This window comes from Physeter macrocephalus, chromosome 8 (assembly GCF_002837175.3).
Source record: "Physeter macrocephalus isolate SW-GA chromosome 8, ASM283717v5, whole genome shotgun sequence".
NCBI classification, from domain to species: Eukaryota; Metazoa; Chordata; class Mammalia; order Artiodactyla; family Physeteridae; genus Physeter; species Physeter macrocephalus.
Window position 1 is genome coordinate 135,812,765 of NC_041221.1, and position 18,672 is coordinate 135,831,436.

Consider the following 18,672-nt stretch of genomic DNA (forward strand, 5'->3'; position numbering starts at 1 on the left):
GGTCCTGCCATCCCTGAACTGAGGCTGCCCCCAGGGGCCCGGGGCACCCAAGCCTCCCACCCGTGGCCCCGCGGAGCTGGCTGCCTGCACTCGGGCGCTCAGCAAAGCAGCGGGCAGGCAGCTCGCGCGCACCCTGGGTCTGCCTCTCCCCGGAGCCCCGCTTCTGGCAGCCCAGCCTCCCATAATTGCCTTCTAAAAATATCCTTCCCCCCACCCCCACCTCTTGATTTCAAAATATTTAGTTTTCAGGGTATTTAAAACGAGAGCTGGCGGCTCTTCCAGGTCCAGATAACAAAGCTAAACATTTATGCTTCGACTGCATTTCTCTGAATCGGCTCAGATCTCGGGGCTTGATACGGCAGTGGCAGGAGGGAGAGGAGTCAAGTGCAAGATGGATCATGTGCGGGCCTCCCTAGGGCTGGGGGGCAACTGGCCCACCCCACAGAACCCCTCTAGGACCCCTCCCTTCGTTGGGGGACCACCTACCGCTGTTGACGAAGAGCCGGCCCCTGACGGTGTCCTTCCCCAGGATGTTCTCAGCCTCGCAGACGTACTCCCCAGCGTCCTCCACCTTCACCTTGTTGAACTGTAGTCGTGAGTTCTTTCTGGTTAGGGAAGGGGATAAGAGGGGGAGAGGCGTGAGCCAGGGCTTAGGTTGGCCGTGGCTCCCCAGCAGTCACCCAGAGGTCACCTCTCCCTGCACAGCCACAGCGTCTACGCAGCGTGGACGGGAAGTAGATTCCCTCCAACCAGCCATTGCTGGGGTCCAGGTGGAGTGCAGAGTCCCCAGGGCTGGAGGGAGACCTGGGCACTCAGGAGATCATGGGATTCTAAGTCCATGAATCCTCACATTCACTTTTCCAGGGCTGGGCCTTCTCTGTAACCATTTTTCTAGGGGAGGAAAGTAGAGTCCTTAGGAAGTCACATGGCCACCTCCCTCCTCTTCCTTTAGTGCCCTTCTCTCAGGCCTGCTGCGTCTCCCCCCACCTCCTTCCAGGAGAGCAGCTGCTGGCTCACAGCTACCTCAGCCTTCTCTTAGAAGTGGCAGCCCCGTCACTCTAGATAAGCCAGGCCTATTTCCAGATACCCGGCAGGGCCACCGATCTAACAGGTTCCCATGGCAACTGTGCCCAGCCTCCCAGTCCAAACCTGTAGCTCTCTCCTGCCTTTGTGTCCCCCCTGCCACTAAGGGGCACTCTGTGGCCTCCCCAAGGGGTTTCGCTTCATTCATTCAACAAATGTTCACTGAGTGCCTTCTGTGTGCTGGGAGCTTGGATACCTCAGGGAACAGAAAGATCCTATCCTCAAGGCCTGACTTGACCCTCGTGGCTAATCTGGAGGAGGACAGGGCAGGACAGATGGGAAAACTGAGTCCCAGAGGGGCTTCCGGACTTGTCCAAGGGTACCCGGCAAAGCAAAGGCAGAGGTGCATAAGGAGCTGGAGTTGGTGAGGACTTGGGCCCCACGCAGCTCGTGGGCTGTCTCCTGGAGCCTATGCTGAGGCTGACCCCTCTGTGGAGGGCTTTGCACCCAGCCCTGCATGCCATGAGTTGTGGGGCGAGGCCTGGGCAGAGACTTCAGTGCTGTGTATGACTCCAGGGCACCTGGCCCTGCTTCCCCTCTTCTTTCTGAAGACGCTGCCAAACCTCTCCTTCCTTCCGTGGGCTTCCCTGCACTTGCCCGCGGGTGCCTGGGCTCCGTAGGATCTGTTCACATCTCCCATTCCCTCAGCCCCAGTGCTCTTTAGGGCCAGTCTGAGCTCTGCATTAAACCCTGGGACCCCAGCCTGGTCCCCGGGGGAAACAAAAAGTAGCATGAAAATTTCTTAACATGATGTAACCTCCTCCTCTTTTAGGCCCGAGTTAAAAAATCAGATTCCCAGAATATGCGCAGTGGGTTGGAGGAGTGGTGGCATGGGAGGTAGGGTAGCCGAGCTGTTCTGCCCTGGGCCCAGGGATGGAAAGACAGAGCCATGAAGCTGATGGGGGAAGGTGTGGATGGTGAGCAGAGAGGCTGCACCAGGGATGGAGGAGATGGCAAAATGACCCACATCCCTCCCCGGGCTGTGCTTTGGGGACCTACCTGTCTCCTGAGCTCCACCTCAGCCTCTGATGCTGGGCTCTTCCCAGACCTCCTCATTCCAAGATCCCCCAAACCAGCCTCCATGAGCTTGTCTTGTCAAAAAGGCCCTGTTGCTGTGGTGATGTCCTTGCCGACGTGACAGTGACAGCTGCCTGACTCTGTTCCACCCCTCCCGGCTCACACCATTCTCTGTCTCCTTGGCCTGGTGTCTGCCTACAACCCTCTTCTGTCAATTCAAGTTTGTTCTCTTCATTAAACAGAGCCCTGGAGGCTTCTCTGGCTAAGACAGCATTTCCTTCCTGGCTCCAGCCTAATTAGATGCCACAGATCTCAGCTGTCCCAGAACCAGGCTTCTGCTTCCTGACCACCAGCTCTTCCCTGACATTAGATGAGCAGAGTAGGGGATCACCTGAGGGTCTCCGGGTCAAGAAGGTATAGGGGACACAGACTCAGAACCTCCTTGTCACCCACCCACAGCTGAACTCAAAGGAGCTTCCCTTACATGACATGACATGCAGCAGGACAAGGTGGAGCTAGGCTCACAGTTATCTGGAGGAATGAAAGCTAAAACCAGAAGGAAGGGCTTCGCGCATGAAGGGGTGTGAGATGTGTGGAAAGGTGGGGGTGCAGGGAGAGCCACTCCCCTTTGAGGTGCCAGAAAGAGGCAAGGGGACATAAACAATGACCCCTAGGTTTGCTGGCTGCAGACATCTTGGGTTACCAGGTGTGTGATGATCTCCCCAGTTCCAGGAAGGTGGCCCCAGCCTTGCACAAGAGACTCTGGGGTCAGGGCTGAAGGGTAGGGCTCTGTGGGGCTCTCAGGCCCCTAAGGAGTGCGGGCAACTATGTTTCTCTTCTCCTCACTCCTAGCTCCAGTCCGAAGTCCCAAGGACTCAGGACTCCCTCCCACCTTCTGGCAGGCCTAGTGCCCGCTCGCTAGGCTGACCCAGGTCTGCCCCTGTGATGGACGCCCCTCCCCTCCTTCCTCAGCCAGCTTTCTGCTGGCAGGGACTAGGGATCTGGGTGGCTGCTTCCTCCACCCGTCCGCACGTTTTCCTCAGTGCCTACCTCCTGCTGCCTGCCCGAGGGGCCAGTTCCAGCCTGCCCCTCATAAATAAGGGAACACTCGGTTCTGCACGGGTGGGCTCAATGCCCAGGGCTAGGGAGGGGGACGGTTTTCTCCCGGCACAGGAAGCCTTGGGTGAGACACCTCAGCGGGGCAGCCCCAGAGACAGGCGGCACCCACCGGGAAGGGGTCTCCGTAGACCAAGAGTGATGTCAAGACAGAGTGTGGCCTGGGAAGAACGGAGTGCTGGGAGGGCCAGAGTGCAAGCCGCAGTGTGGGCAGAAGGAAAGAGAAGATTTTGCCAGAAAGGAGACTCCTGCCCCTAACCGCTAGCCCCCATGCCAGGTGAAGTACGTGTCTAGAGGCGGCAGCTCTCTGAGTCACAACATGGGAATCAGAAGTTTGTTGGTGGCACAAGGGCTCTGTGTGTGCAGGAGGATGTGGGTGAGTGTGAGGGCCACGTGCGGATCAGGAATGGGGATGAGGATGGGCCATGTTGTGGACTGTTTGAGAGTAATGTGGCAGACAAGGAGCACCCCGTCTCCTGACTTCTGCTGTCTCAGTGAAGTAGGGGGAAGGGGAGACGGGGCCCCCAAAGCTGTAGAAGCCTGTCCACTCCTCTCTCCAGCTCAGAGCCAGGCTTGGTGGGGAAGGGGTGAGGTGGCCTCAGAAGGTGAGCTTGATGGGCAACGTGTAGACTGGTGACACCCCAGACCCGCCCTCCCAAGTTCCCTTAGGAAGCAGTGTTCTTTTAGCCATAAACCTTTGATCTGCACCAAATCCTCTTAAATTACTTTCTGTTTTCTGCCTGGACCACTTTCCAGGGTGACCAGTCCTGTCTTTGCTCCCCGTTCTTAGAAAGAGAGTCAGAAAACTGGAAGCCCTGCCCAGACCCCTGACCCCCACCTCCTCTTTCACAGGTTTCAGAGACTAAGGCCTGAGGGCACGATGTGTACATCCGGGGTCACCCGGCGAACCAGGAGCAGCCTGAGCCCAGACCCTTGTTCCATCACCTTCTGTTGTAGGACAGGTTGGAGGGTCCTCTAAAATCATCTTCATTTGCATTTTGCAGGGGTGAGGAGGAAATGATAGCTCCTCTGGAGGGGCAGGAAAGGCTGGGGTGTGCCTCAGCCAGAGAGGGAAGTCCACAGGGCCCTCAGGGCCCACAGAACAGAGGTCAGGCTTGTCCTGCCTTCTCACAGCCCCTCAGGAGAGAGGTGAGGGGCTGCCCTTGGACTCTTGGCTTCTCTGGTGCCTGGAGCCCCCTGTCTGGCCAATCCAAGATGGAAGAGAGGCCACCTTCCACAGCCCAGAGACCCTAGAGCTTCAGATTCTCTTCCCTGGAGCACTGACTCAAAGACTAAAGTCAATTTCCATGTCACGGGGGAACTGTCTGAGATACAGACTCCTCCGACACCAGTCAAAGCCATGTGCCTTTCCCTTACCTGGCTGTCTGCCTAGTGACAGCTTGCTGAGCTGAGGAACCAGCCCATCATCACATGTGCCCTCCCAGACACATTCTAGAGTCAGGGTCCTTCACCAAAGACTGCCCAATGGTGGGCTTTCCGACCCTGTGGCAGGTCCTTTGAGAAGTTTTATGCACAAGATGGGACTCCACAGTTAAAGCTGACTTGGACAATCAAATTGCCTTCAACCATCTGGGGACATTAATTAAGCAGGTACCGTCTGCAAGACGCTGGGGCAGCATCACCAGAGCGGCCGGAGCTGCAAGGAGAAACTGGGCGCCACAGAAGAGGGGGGACTGGAACTGGTTCCACGGGTGGATCTGGGGGCACAGCCCTGGGCTCTTCCCGGCTCAGGCCCCTCCTTCTGAGGAAGGATGGGGGGCGGCTGGGTGGATTGAGGGAGGGATGTCGCTCACCTGCCATTGCCGTACTTGATGCGAATGTCGCGGCTGCGGTTGAGCTCCTTGCCGTCCTTGAACCAGCGGTAGGAGGGCTGGGGGTTACCAGCTGCTGCCTCACACTTCAGTGATTGCTTCTCACCCACCTGTCCCGTCTGGCTCTTCATCTTCTTCAGCTTGGGCCGGGTGGCTGTGGGGATACAAGGCAGGAGGTGAGTGTGTTGGTGGTGGGGCAGCGCCAAGCATGCGCAGCAGAGGAAGGGCCACTGTCCCTGGGGCGTGGGGTAGAGGGTGAGCCTGGGGAGCCACCCCTCCTGGTGTCGTTTCCTAGTTCAAATCAACAAGCCTTCACAGAGGGTCTGCGATGATGTCAGTGTAGGTACCGCCTATGGAGAGTTTTCCTTCATGCCTGGAATGGTACTCAGAGCTTGATACACATTAGCTGATGAAAATCACCCTGTGAGTTCATTGCAATGATTAAACCCATTTACAGATGGGGAAAACTGAGGCTTAGAGTGGTGAAGTCACTTCTCCAAGGGGCTGGAACTGGAATTCAAACCCAGGTCTCCTTGACTTCAGTGCTCATGATCTAATTCCTGTCCCAGACCCCCAGGCCTATGCTGGGCCCAGAGGACACAAGTGGACCAAAATGACAGACACAGCTCCTGCCCTCAGGAAGTTCAGTCTAGCAGAGGCGCTGGAACCTGGCATTGACATCACAGAGTGGTTTATGGAGGCCTGGGGGTGCTGAAGCCCAGAGGCGTGTCCCCCAGCCCAGGCTGGGGGAGGAGCTAACTCAGCTGAGAGCTAAAGGATGGGGGAGCTAGAAGGAGGGAGGTGGTCCAGGCTGTGGTTTAGCAGAATCGCACGTGGTCAGCAAGGTGAGCTGCCCTGAATGGGTGAAGTGGTGTGGCTGTGTGGGGGATGGGGCCTGGGGCTACACTGGTGGGCACAGGGCTGCAGGGCTGCAAATGCCAAGCTAAGAGGCTTCTCCCATTTTTCTTGAACACCATTCTATTTCCACTTGCCCTGGTCTCCCATGTTTCATCTCCTTGCCCCCCTCCCTCTAACAACCTAAAAAAAGAAAAGGAAAAAGTACTCTGTTCTTAGGACAGTGATGGCAAGTCCATGCTCCCTGCTGGGGTGTGTGATAATTTCCACTGGGACAGCCCTGTAAAGGATACCCAGTGCCTTTGTGTGTGCTCTCATTTGGTCACCGAGCTCTGTAAGGCAAGTGTCATGCTGACATAAAGGGTGAAGATGAGACTCAGGTTAAGAAACTTGGCCAAGGTCACCCAGCCAGGCAGCCACAGAGCCCAGGTATCTGGATTTGCAGTGTGTCAGGCTTGTAGCAGGCCGGTGTCTGCTTTTGCAGCCTCAATGGCTCTCTTTGAGGAACAGAGAAACTGGTTGAAGGGAGGGTCTGCTGGGGCCAGAGAGTTGTCTGGGGACTGACTTGACCCTGTCTAGGCCATTGCTTCTTCCCCTACCAGTTCAGAGTCACAGCTCGAGCTGGCTCTGGATAAAGACAGGTGAGAGGGCCTGGCTACAGGGGCCCCTCACTGAACCCAACCCTGGGCTGCTGCTTTTAGTAGGGAGTAGATGAGCATGGGGTACAGGGGGAGGGGTAGCATGGAGAGAAAGTGCTCCCAAAGCCTTAAAAAATATGGTACATAGATTCAAAAAAATGGTGCTTGTGAAATGATTTTGTTCATTTTAGAAAATTCGAAAATACAAATGGATAAAAGAAAATAAAATCATCCATTATCCTAGTACTCAATAGTATTTAAAACACACACACACACACCCCTACACATCTATTTTTAAACAAAGTGGGATCAGTGCCAGTAACATGTTTCTTTCATGTAATGAAACACTGTAAGCCTTTCACCTTGGCATTAAGTATTAATAACATTTTGCAAACTGACTTCTATAGGACAGGCATATCCAGAAAGAGGATAATAGCTACTACTTAAGAAAATGGTTCCATGAACAAATCAGTTTGGGAAACATGTGGGTAAACACTAAAGAAGTATCTTCATTGACTTCAGTATGATTCCCCATGTAAGGGTCTTGGAGCTTTTTTGGGAAACCCTTGACTTTATTTCCTTGAAATGCTATTATCTGGAATAAGTTCTATAACATAACAACTTATGTGTGTATACACTTATAGATATATAAATATTTTAATAGAGAATATATTCACATGATTCAAAATTCAAGAAGTGAAAAGGGGTATATAGCTTAAAAAACAGATCTCCCTCTAACTTCTGACCAAGGCCACACAGTTGTCTTTCTAGAAGGCAATCAATTTTATCAGTTCCTTTTACATCCTTTCAGAGACGTTTTAAGCATAAACAAAAACCCCTAGTATTTACACACACATTTTTTCCCTATAGCACCATTTTCAGGGTTGCATAATATTCCTGAATGGGTGAATCAGAACTTATGTAACCAATTCCTATTGTGGAGCGTTCAGCATACATTCTCCCCTGCCTCACCACACCCCATCACAGACAAGCCCAGAGGAACACCCTTGCAGCTTCATCCAGTGTATATATCCAGTGCACATCAACCTTTGCACGTATCCAGTGTATACTGCTGTACGGGCAGTGAGGCTCCTGACTCAGACTGCCTGTATTCAAACCCAGGCTTTGCTATTTGTTAGTTCTGTGTCCTCAGGCTATTGCCTTAATCCTTCTGTGCCTCAGTTTCCTCATCTGTAAAACACAGGTGATAAAAACAGCTCCTACCTCATGGGATGATGACTGAGGATTATATAATATAAGGGATGTAGAGCCTGGCACGCACAGAGCATTTAATAAAGGTTAGCTATTACTGTTATTATTATCCACAATTATTTCCTAAGGCAATCTTCCTAAAAGTGGACTTGCTGCGCCAGAAAGGTGTGCAATCTTCCTCAGCTTTACACGTTGCCAAACTGTGTTCTGGAAAGGTTGCACCAATTTGCACTCCCACCAGTGAACGATGGTGCCTGTTTTTTCCACACGCTCACCAACATGAGGTATTATCATGTATTTAATCTCTGCCAATTAGCTAGGCCAAAGATAACGCCTCTTTGTTGTTTTCATTTGCACTTATTTGATTCCTGGTGAGGCTGACGGCTTTTCCTAAGTGTATTGGCTCATTGTATTTCCTCTTTTTGAATTGCCTGTTCTTGTCTGTACTCTTGTTTTTCTATTGGGTGCTTATCTTCTTACTGATCTGTAAGAGTTCTTTATAAATAGTAAGGCTATTCACCTTTTGCTACAATGTTTTCCCCCAATTACCTGCTTCTTACATTTTTAAATGCTGGTTTATTGTTTTGGGGTTGTTGTTTTGTTTTTGACACTCAGAGGTTTTATGTGTATCAACCTATCAATCTGTGGGACTTTCTGGAACTTCATTATTCTAGTGTGATTGAAGCCCTGCCTCAGCATCCTTCCCCCTTAACTACATCCCACCGTCCTCCCCGTCTGCTTGCTCTCGGGGCCCCAGTCACTCCTTATCAATAGTTATCAACCCTAGATGCTAATGAGAACCATATGGGAAGCTTTAAAAAGTGTGTCAGTGCCAGGGACATTGTTCTGGACATTCTGAAGCAGGACCTGTGAGGATAGGTCCAGGTATGTGGGTTTTAAAAATATATAATAAATATGTAACATACGCTAGGCAGGAGCACATATTGTAAGTGTAGAGCTTGACAGCTGGCTGCAAGCTGAACACATCTTCACAGGTGGCTTTACTCCAAGGTTGGGTTGACACCCAGTGAGCTAACCTCTTGGTTACCTGCTGACCTTCAACTAGGCTCCTCCCCCTCCTCGTGAACTGGGGACACAGAGAGCTCTTCTCAAGTTCTAAGGTGCCTCCTTCCCCTGCTTGGAGAGTGTTGACCTTCCTTGAAGTTCTGAGGTGAGGGAGACCCCTGACCCCACCCTCCCCAACCCAGGCCCCCTTCCTCCCAATGAGCCAGGGCGGGGGTGGCGGAATACCTGGTGGGAGGAGGCGGTGCTTCCTGACAAGTCCTGGCGCCCTGTGCCCTGAGCCCGAGGCCACTGCTTAATGGTGGTGGTAATGGTTACACAGAGACTGACCCAGAAACAGCAGGCATGACCCCAATTCAGAGGGCCTGAGGAACTGGGGGCTTCAAGGTCGTTCCCTGCCACCAATGGGAAATCCAGGACAGCATTTCAGATCACAAGGAGCCACCCCATCTAGTGAGAACCTTGTGTGACCTGACCCGAGTGATAGTCCACTCACTTCAGAACAACCCCATCCAGTTCACTTTTTCCCCATTCATTCACCCTACGATATGCCAGGCACTGTTCCAGGCCCTAAGTGTACAGTGGTGAACAAGGCAGATAAACTTCCTGCTCTTGGGAGCCTGCATTAGAGTGAGGAGAGTAGGTAATAGCAAACAATCTCAGGAAATATGAGGCAGTAATAAGCTCCTGGATAAAGTCCTTGAGGGATGAATGAGCTTGGTGAGTTCAAGGGATAAAAGAGGCCCAGGTGGCTAGAAGATTCTGGAAGGCAGGGGAGCCTGGAGAATTAGGCCCAGGTGACTGACATGAGGCTGTGTGAGCTAGGACGAAAAGTCTGGGTTTGTTTTGCCTCCCCCCGCCACTTTTTATGTGCTTCCTAGAAAATTTTAAATTACATATGTGGATCACATTATATTCCTGTTAGACAGCACTGGGCTAAAGGATGACAATAAAAACAACCATACATTTCAATCATGCTGTGTTCTTTACGAAGAGTCTTCTTTTGTGTCTCTTAACAGCTCCTCACAAGCATCATCTGAGATACTGAAAGCCTATGTCTCCTGCTCTAGCAGCATCCAGCTCTGGTCCCTGTTCACAGATATCTTAGTTCATGGCTCTTTGAAAGCCAAGGATGTATGTTTTGAAAAGCAATGCGACCTCGCGAACAGGCTGCATTTTTTACTTCAAGCAAGTCCCTTGGAGAGAGGGGCGGCAGCCCAGGAAGAACGCCCCGCAGGTGGCACTGGGAACATTGCCCAGAGGACCTCTGTACCCTCACTCCTGGGCCTGGAGCCCTGTCAGGCTTTCTGCAGTGAGGAGCGTGGACAACCTGCACAAGACGGCCCTGGAGTTTTGTAGATGTGATGGGAGGTATCAGAGGCTTATAAGTCGGGGAATGACTTGACCTTACTTTACTTTCTGCATTTTAAGCTCGTTCTTATCCTGAGCCACCATTGCTTCTCCCACTGCATCCCATTGGATTCAGTACCAGACCTTGGGGACACCTGGGACAAGGCTAAGAGGCTGTTGACACAGCAGACCTTTGAGGAGCTGAAGATAGAGCTTACCAGGCCTCAGACATGAGTGGGCCAGCTCTAGCCCCAGCCTGGGCACCATCTCTGAGCCAGGTCCGGTATTGCCTGGGTCACTTTTATAGCCCAGGGCCCAGAATGCAATGCTAGTGTGAGGTATGGAGACCACTGTACCGTGTCCCTAGAGTGTCTTGGGGTCAGAGCTGAACCAAGCAGAGAAACAGTTTTCCTGGGGTGGATGGGATCTGCCAGGACAAGAGCTGAAGCAACCCAGTGGGTAGGCTCTTAGCCCCTAGTCAGTCAACCTGTGTTTTCTGAGTGCTACTATGTGCCAGGTCCTGTGCTGTCCTAGACAGAAATGATCTAGCCCCGTATGGAGCAACTACTCCTACCCACCAAGGAGCTTAGCTTGTTCCTCTCTGTTATTGTTTTGTTACATAAGAAATACATTTTTGTTGTAGAAAAATTGCACAATGTGGGCTTCCCTGGTGGCGCAGTGGTTAAGAATCCGCCTGCCAATGCAGGGGACACGGCTTCGAGCCCTGGTCCGGGAAGATCCCACAAACCGTGGAGCAACTAAGCCCGTGTGCCACAACTACTGAGGCTGTGCTCTAGAACCCGTGAGCCACAACTACTGAGCCCACGTGCCACAACTACTGAAGCCCACGCGTCTAGAGCCCGTGCTCAGCAACAAGAGAAGCCACTGCGATGAGAAGCCCGCATGGAGCAACTACTCCTACCCACCAAGGAGCTTAGCTTGTTCCTCTCTGTTATTGTTTTGTTACATAAGAAATACATTTTTGTTGTAGAAAAATTGCACAATGTGGGCTTCCCTGGTGGCGCAGTGGTTAAGAATCCGCCTGCCAATGCAGGGGACACGGCTTCGAGCCCTGGTCCGGGAAGATCCCACAAACCGTGGAGCAACTAAGCCCGTGTGCCACAACTACTGAGGCTGTGCTCTAGAACCCGTGAGCCACAACTACTGAGCCCACGTGCCACAACTACTGAAGCCCACGCGTCTAGAGCCCGTGCTCAGCAACAAGAGAAGCCACTGCGATGAGAAGCCCGCGCACTGCAACGAAGAGCAGCCCTGGCTTGCCACAACCAGAGAAAGCCTGAGCGCAGCAACGAAGACCCAACTCAGCCAAAGATAAAATAAATAAATAAATAAATTTATTAAAAAAAAATTGCACAGTGCAAGTAAGGAAAAAGAAAAGCACATTTAAATCCATTCAATTACCACCAGAGAGAAAACCACTGTCAACATTTTCAAATACTTCCTGCAAGACTTTTCTCTTGAAAACGTTTTATAGCCTACTTTTCTTGGTTAACATATTATAAAGACATTTCCCCAATTCTAGAAATACAGATCTAGATCATTTTAAAGGCTGCATAATATTCTGTCGTTCAGAGGAATTTGTTCAGTTGTCTCCAACGTTCTGCTAATGTTAACACTACGGCCATAAACTTCTCTATAAATTCAGCTTTGCAGCCAAAGGGAGCGCTCACAGTCCTGAGGGCCTGTGTTTATTTCCCCACACAGAGAGGGGACCCTAAAGGCCCAGCACACAGGAGAGTGGACAGACGAGAGGCATCAGGTAGAAGCAAGAGGAAGATCTGTGTTCAAAAGAAGGGGGTGGAGATTCCCAATACCCTGCTTCCCCGGGGCTGCTGTATCCCCCCGGGGTGCGGGGGCAGACAGCAAGTTGATGGCCTAGGTGGCCCTAGGGTGTTGGTCAGCCTGCCCTTCACTACCCCTAGTGTCTCCTCAGACCAAGCCCTGTCTACTGAGCTCCCATCCTCCTTGAGAGGTCACTTCGTCCCGTTCCCTTCCCAGTCCTGCTGCTTAGGACCCACCTAAGCAGCAGGACTAGGGCTCTCTGGAGTAGGGGTGTGGGCGTGTGGGGAGAGCTCTTTTGGCAGCTTTCTAACAGAGGAAAGTCCCTCAGGGATGACCCAGGTCTCCGCAAAAAGATCCCCCTTGATAAGGGATCCCGTAAAACCTTAAGACACATCTCAGTTGCCACGAGTTGGGCCATGGTTAATCTGGGGGCTTCTGCTTTCTCATCACCCGATGCCAAGCCAGGGCACCTGGCCCGCATCTGTGTGGCAGGGAATCCCCAGAAAGCACCTCACTGAAGAGAACAACAACAGTAAGAACAACCAGGGCTGCTCCTTTCCCACATCCCAGCCCCGAGGCCAGGCAGTACCGCGGCTGCCAGCAACTTGACCTCATTCCTCTCGGCAGTGGGCGGTGGGTGCAGAGCCTGCAGAGATCTGAGAGCAAGACAGACGCCTGGGACAGGGCCAGGCAGCCCAGCCAGGCAGCCCAGGCCCGGCCTCCCTCCCGACAACCAGGGCGCAGGGGCAGAGGACTCCTAAAAGGGTTAATGGTCCTCACCTCATGACTAAGGCTGAGCAGTCCCGTTTGCAGGGCAACACCTGGAGACAATGCGGCCAGCCTGCCTGGCATCAAAGTCTCCCACTGTCCTGCTGCTGATGGGCTGTGGGCCAGCCCCCTCCCCAGCCCTCCCCCACCGAGAAAGTGACCGCGACCTCTGGGAGGTTAATTACAGACTCCAAGTTCAAATGAGAAAGAAAGAAGAAACAACAACAACTAAAAACACAGCTGGTTTAAGTGAGCACAGAAGGCCTACTCTGAAACCGGCCCTCAGGTATCCTCCCTGGAGCCTGCGGAAAAGCCATTTGATACCCACAGGGCCAGGCCTCCCAAAGGGAGTGTGTCCCTGCTGGGCCTCTTGGCTTTCCCTGAGCCACCTTTCCTCAGCCAATCAAGCCCAGCCTGGTGCCTGGGCTTGCCTTGTCCGCTTCTCAAACCATCCAACAAATATCCACCTCATTCTCTGTGATGTACCAGCCACTTACCAGCCATCAGGGATATGGTGCTAAGCAAGACAACGTGGCCGCTGCCATGGGCTCCACTGAGGCTGGGAGTGGAGTGAAAGCCAGCCCAGACCTAATGGGCTCTTAGCTCAACAGGCCAGGTGCCTGACACCTCAGCTACAAGGTAGAGAAGAGGGGCCAGGGCTGGCTGGGGATGGGAGCTAGAGAGAGCAGATGCTGGTCCAGGGGGGTGGGTGAAAAGAGGGGAAGAGAGGAAGGAGGACACAAAGCTTGGCAGCTCAAAGAACAACTGAGATGGTTCCTGCCTTAAAGCCTTGCCTGCCCATCCAGAAGCACCCAACCACTGACACCCAACCCTATAGTGCGAGGGCAGGGCAAGAACAGACCTGTCTTGACCACCAGGGCCAACACTATGCCCTCCCTTCCCCCAGCCCCCTCTGCCAGGAGCCTGGTGGCCTGACAGAAACACTGCCGCCTCGGTACCCTCCCAAGACAGAGATGCCCAGCCCCGGAAGTCAGGCAGGTCTACGCCACAGTTCCTCACCTAGGTTCAGGGCTGAGACATGGGGACGTGAGCAGCAGAGATGGGGGACTGCGGGGGATGTCACCTATGTCTGGGGAGACTGCACAGGTTCACAGAGCAGAGGTACCAGTTGCTGGGGTGGCATAGGGCCCCCTGGTTCTTACCAGTGCTCGGGGCACAGACCGCAGACACCTAGAGTTGGCACAGAGGAAGCCGTGCATAACAGAGGAAAGAGCGGTAACCGAGGACACAGTAGTTCAGGTCTTTGTCCTGGTCTCCCAATTTTCCAATGTCCGCCCTTAAGTAAGTAGTTTAGCCTTTCTGCGCCTCAGATGACTCATCTATAAACCACACTCTGCCTATTTTAGAGGAATGGGGCAAGAGAAAGCTCTCTATGGAGGGATGGAAGAGATTATCATCTCTGGCTGCTGGAGGTAGAGGTAGGGATGACAGAGATGACAGTCCTGCAAGGCCATTACCATTTGCCCAACTCTGTTTAAGCTCCTCATTGGGCAAGGATGGGCCCTGGCCTCGGAGAACCCTCTGGAGAAGGCCTGCTGCTGATGGACTAGGCTACCCCTTGTTCGAGGAACCCAGAGAGGAAGAGAACTGAGGAGGGGACTCCCAGAGCCCCTGTCCCCTTTGGGACAGCTCTGCACTTCCCACCTCATCAGCCTGGCTGGAGAAAGTTGTTCCTGAAGCTCTAGGTCAGCGGAAAATGAAGTGGGGGTGGGGAAAGGGGAGGCACCTTATACACCAGACAAGACTGGCTTCTCAACCTGGGATGCATGCAAAGCCACAAGATGACCTCAGGGCCTCTCTCTGAAGGGTTTGCCAAGCTCATTAGTAACGAAAAGCAGCACCTTTGTATTAAAACAAACAGATCTATGGTGGAGTACCCTTGCAAGTTCATGTGGATTTTTAAGATAAAATAAAAATACAAGAATTCAAAGAAATGTTGGGTTTCAGGGGAAAAAGTCTTAGCAGGCCTGATACAGGTAAGGATACAGGCCCACGTGCTCACCAAATGCAGATACCTCAGTGGGTTCTGGGGTCCCCCACGTTGCCAGAGGCCTGGCTACCCTCCCTACAGGTTATCCTTGGAGAGTTCTGGCCTAAGCACTCTGGAGTCTGGGAGGGCTGAGTTGTGGTCTTTGTGGTCCAGGCTAGTGAGACAGGGAGCTGGAAAGAACTCACCCTAAAACAAATCACTGTCTGAATCTGCAGTCAGTAGCTCACGAACAGCACGGGGGTGAACCAGTTTCTCCATCTTCTCTCCCAAGACTGCTCTTTCTCCTGAGTTCCCGCTTTCAGTCACCTTGTCATTTGTGACAACTCTGTGTCTCTCCCCAAAGGTGGAGACCAATCACCTTCCACCAAGCCTCACCTTCCTAAGCCTCCATCGTCTGCCAGGCCCTGGTTCAGGCTATGTTGCTTCCCCAGCCCAGAGTACCACTCTGGGAAGATTCACCTCTGTGTGCCTCTCCGACATTCAGAAACCCTCCTTGGCTCCATGATGTCTGTAGAAGGCAGGCTACGGGCCTTCCTTGGCTGGCAGCCAGGGTCCTCAGGGGAAGCTTGCTTGGTCAGTGAATGGCCCCTTCCCAAACACAGCTCTCTGCCTTTTCCCCTACCAGTTCCCTTCAGGAATTATATATTCCAGGCAAACCAAATCACAGGCTGATCCCCAAGTGCGCCTGTTCCGTATTCCTCCTGCCTCCATGCCCTCTGATCATGCTCCGCTGCCATGCCTTTCCCCACAGAAGCACAGTTGAGAGTGTCAGACACACAGGCTGGGGGTCAGACCAGTCTCGGCTTGCATTCTGGCTCTGCCCAGTGTCTTGTGTAACTAGACAAATTACTTAACCTCTCTGAGCCTTTAGTCCCTTGTCTGTAAAACAGGAACAATCTCACCCGATTCTTAAGATTGTGGTGAGAATTAAATGGGGATAATGTATGTCAAGAACTTAGCACAGTGCCTGGAACAGAGAGGTAGCTCAACAACTGGCCCTTCTTATTCATCTAAATCCCTCGAGATCACCTCAGATGGCACGGCCTTCTCTAATCCACCGAGCCAGGAGCAACCTCTGCCTTGCACAGACTCCCTGAGCATTTCACCTGCCCTGCTTTGGGCTTTCTACCTCAGAGCAAAGTGGGTTCTTATCTTTCTAGACTGTGGGACGCTCAGGGAGGGGACGTGTGGGAGCACAGCCATACTCCTGGTGTCTGGCACTGAGTAGGTGCTGGCTGATCACTGGCTGAACAAATGAATTAGTGATGTAAAACTGGGCTGTGACTGATGGGTGCCTCACAGTGGCCCAGGTCAAGACTGCTGCGAGCACTCAAGGGAGGGTGGGGTCCCCTGACGGCTAATTCCAGGACCCTTTCCCACCCAACACTCCTCCGCAACTCAGTCCTTTCCTTCCCCCTCAGCCAAAACAGGCATCTGCCCCAGGATAGCAGAGCAGATGGTGCAATCGGGGCCTCCCTGAAGGACTACTCTTGCTCAGCCCACCGGGCTGCTCGACAGCTGAGGGACCCCCGGCCGTGGGCAGGAAGCTCAGCCAGGGCAGCCTCTTCCCATGAGACTGCTCTTCTTCAAATAGGAGAACAGGCCACAGGTGTCTGTGTACAGGGGTGAAAGATCTTGATAACGGCCTCCGTCATTCATTCGCTCAAGCGTGTACCGGGCACTCAGGACATGTCGGGTGCTGAGGGTCATGTGACACGGTCTCCCTGGTGGGGATTCCAGCTGAGCGGGGTATTGCCCACACAGTGGGGTCGGTACTGTGATGGGGAGGTGCTGGGTGATGTGAGGGCACAGACCATACACCTCAGCCTCCCTCCTCACCCTGAGGGCCAGGGAGGGCTCTGCGGAGGGAACAAAGCCTGTGCTGGGCCTGAAGGGTGACAGGAGTTGGCCAAGAGGAGGGAGACAGTGTTCCAGGGGTTCAAAGGACCAGGGCAGGAGACCACAGTGCACTCAGGGAACTGAGACCTGAGGCTCAGTGGTCGGTGGGAGGGGGCAGTGTCTCAGGAAGCTGTTGCTCTCTTTCTTGCCCGGTGGCTGCCAAACCCTTTGCCTTGTGGTGTGTGAACTTCTCTGGGCCTCAGTTTGCCCATCTGTACAGTGAAGGGACTGGCCCATGAGCTCAGATCCAGCCTTGCCTGACTGGGCCAGAAGTCACAGACCTTTGGCCAGGCCCAAACCTCCAGAATCCTTCTAAAGTGTTGCCAGCTGGTGAGCTATCCCAAGGCAAAGCTCATGCCCCCCGTACCCATCCATCACCATACACACATCCTGACTAATCGGCTGGGACTGTCGAAGGAGCCCTGGCCGTGCCCTCCCCTTTTGCCCATCCTGCCACAAGCTGGTGGTGGCTGATGATGCCTCCTCAAGAGCGGCTCTGGGAGACCAGGTCAGCCTCCTGCTCAGAACACTTCACTCCGCGCTGTTTCAGAGAAGTCTAAACTCACCAGCCTGACACTCAGAAAACCTGTTTGGCCCTGTTGATCTCTCCCTCCCACACACCATGTTCAGCAGCATATCTTTGGGATTGCACTTTACTTCCCAAACACCCTCTGTTGCCCCTTTTTGCTCACGTGGTTTCCTCAGCTGGAATGCCAAGCCTCTTTAGACCTCTCCAGCACAGTGCTTCCTTTCGCCAAGGTCTACCTCAACCCCATCTCCTCTAGAAAGCCTGCCCAGATTCCTCTGATGGGAATGAGTCTCTCTTCTTGCCACTCTGTGTCAGCCCTTGCCAGGCTCGACCTTGCAGCTCTAGGTCTGTCCCCATCTCTCTCAGCCCACAAGGTGGCAACCCCATTCCCCTGACAGCCCCCAAGCATGGGGCCTGGCACAGGTGCCGTGGGGCTGGCATGCCCTCCGCAGGGCTCTCTGCCCTGGGAGGCTGGGCCACAGCTTAACCAGTGGTTCTCATGCTTCAGCACGCATCACAGTCAACCAGAGGGCTTGCTAAAACTGCTGGCCCCCATCCCCATGGTTTCTGATTTAGCAGAAATCAGGGGTGGGGCCCAAGAATTTGCATTACTACCAAGTTCCAAGTTTATGCTTTAAACCAGGTTCCCACTGGTTGAAACATTCACCTTTTGCACAAGGCGTTCCATAGGACCAGAAAACTACCCAGACCTGTGCTAGATCTCACTGGACTCTGGATCCCGAGCTTGGTTTCTGCTTAGACTACTTGACCATAATAACCTCAGGCTTCCCCAGAAGCTCCTCCTTCCTGTTGGTACAGCCTCAGAGCCTTGGGCTGCCCCTCTGTCAGTGCTCCACGGTTCCTAGTCACAACTTACTGCCACACACTGCAAGCTCCTTGTGAGGGCAGGGACACAACCTGCCCATCTCTGTACCCTTAAACACTGCCCAAGAGCCCAGGAAGTAAATATCTGACCAGTTGTGTGATGGGAAGGACCTGCTCCAACAAGTGGACCAACAGAGCATCCTATGCCCTTCACTGGTTTGTCTTGAGAGGCACGGACTGTGGAAGAGCCCGGGGCCAGGTGGACTGTGCATGCCGAGGCAGGGTGGAGGGGGCAGACCTGAGCCTAAGATCCCATGCTGCCATTAAGTCATGCTGGATCACAGGCCAGTCGTGGACTCTCTCCCTGCCTCAGTTTTCTCATCTGTAAAGTGGGGATGATAAAATAGTATCTCTACTTTATAGAATCAGGACTGACATGTAGTAAGTGCTCAGTAAATGATAGCTGCCTCCTTTCTCCCTGCTCCTCTCCCACCCCCCAGCCCCAAGCAGGTTGGGTATGGAACGTTCCTACGTCTTGGAAGGCGCTTTCTCACTCTGGTGAATTTCTACTCACCATCCAGGCTCAGCTAAATGTCACCCCTCTGAGAAGCCTCCTCTACACCCTCCCAGGAGAACAAATCATTCCTTTCCTCATCATATACTTCATCACATACAGATCTCTGACTTTACACTTAGTTGCAATCACAGGTA

The 18,672-nt window shown here is 53.2% G+C and overlaps 1 protein-coding gene across 5 annotated transcripts in view; it reads right to left on the reverse strand.

Annotated features, from left to right (window-relative positions):
* NRG2 (neuregulin 2) overlaps positions 1 to 18,672 on the reverse strand; it is a 178,180-nt gene that overhangs the window by 30,336 nt on the left and 129,172 nt on the right. For all 5 annotated transcript variants that reach the window (XM_024123287.2, XM_024123286.2, XM_024123278.2 and 2 more), the window contains exons 2-3: positions 5,031 to 5,202; positions 487 to 605 (exon numbers count right to left, since the gene is read on the reverse strand). In XM_024123287.2, coding sequence (XP_023979055.1) covers positions 487 to 605; positions 5,031 to 5,202 — 291 coding nt within the window. The remainder of the gene's footprint in view (positions 1 to 486; positions 606 to 5,030; positions 5,203 to 18,672) is intronic.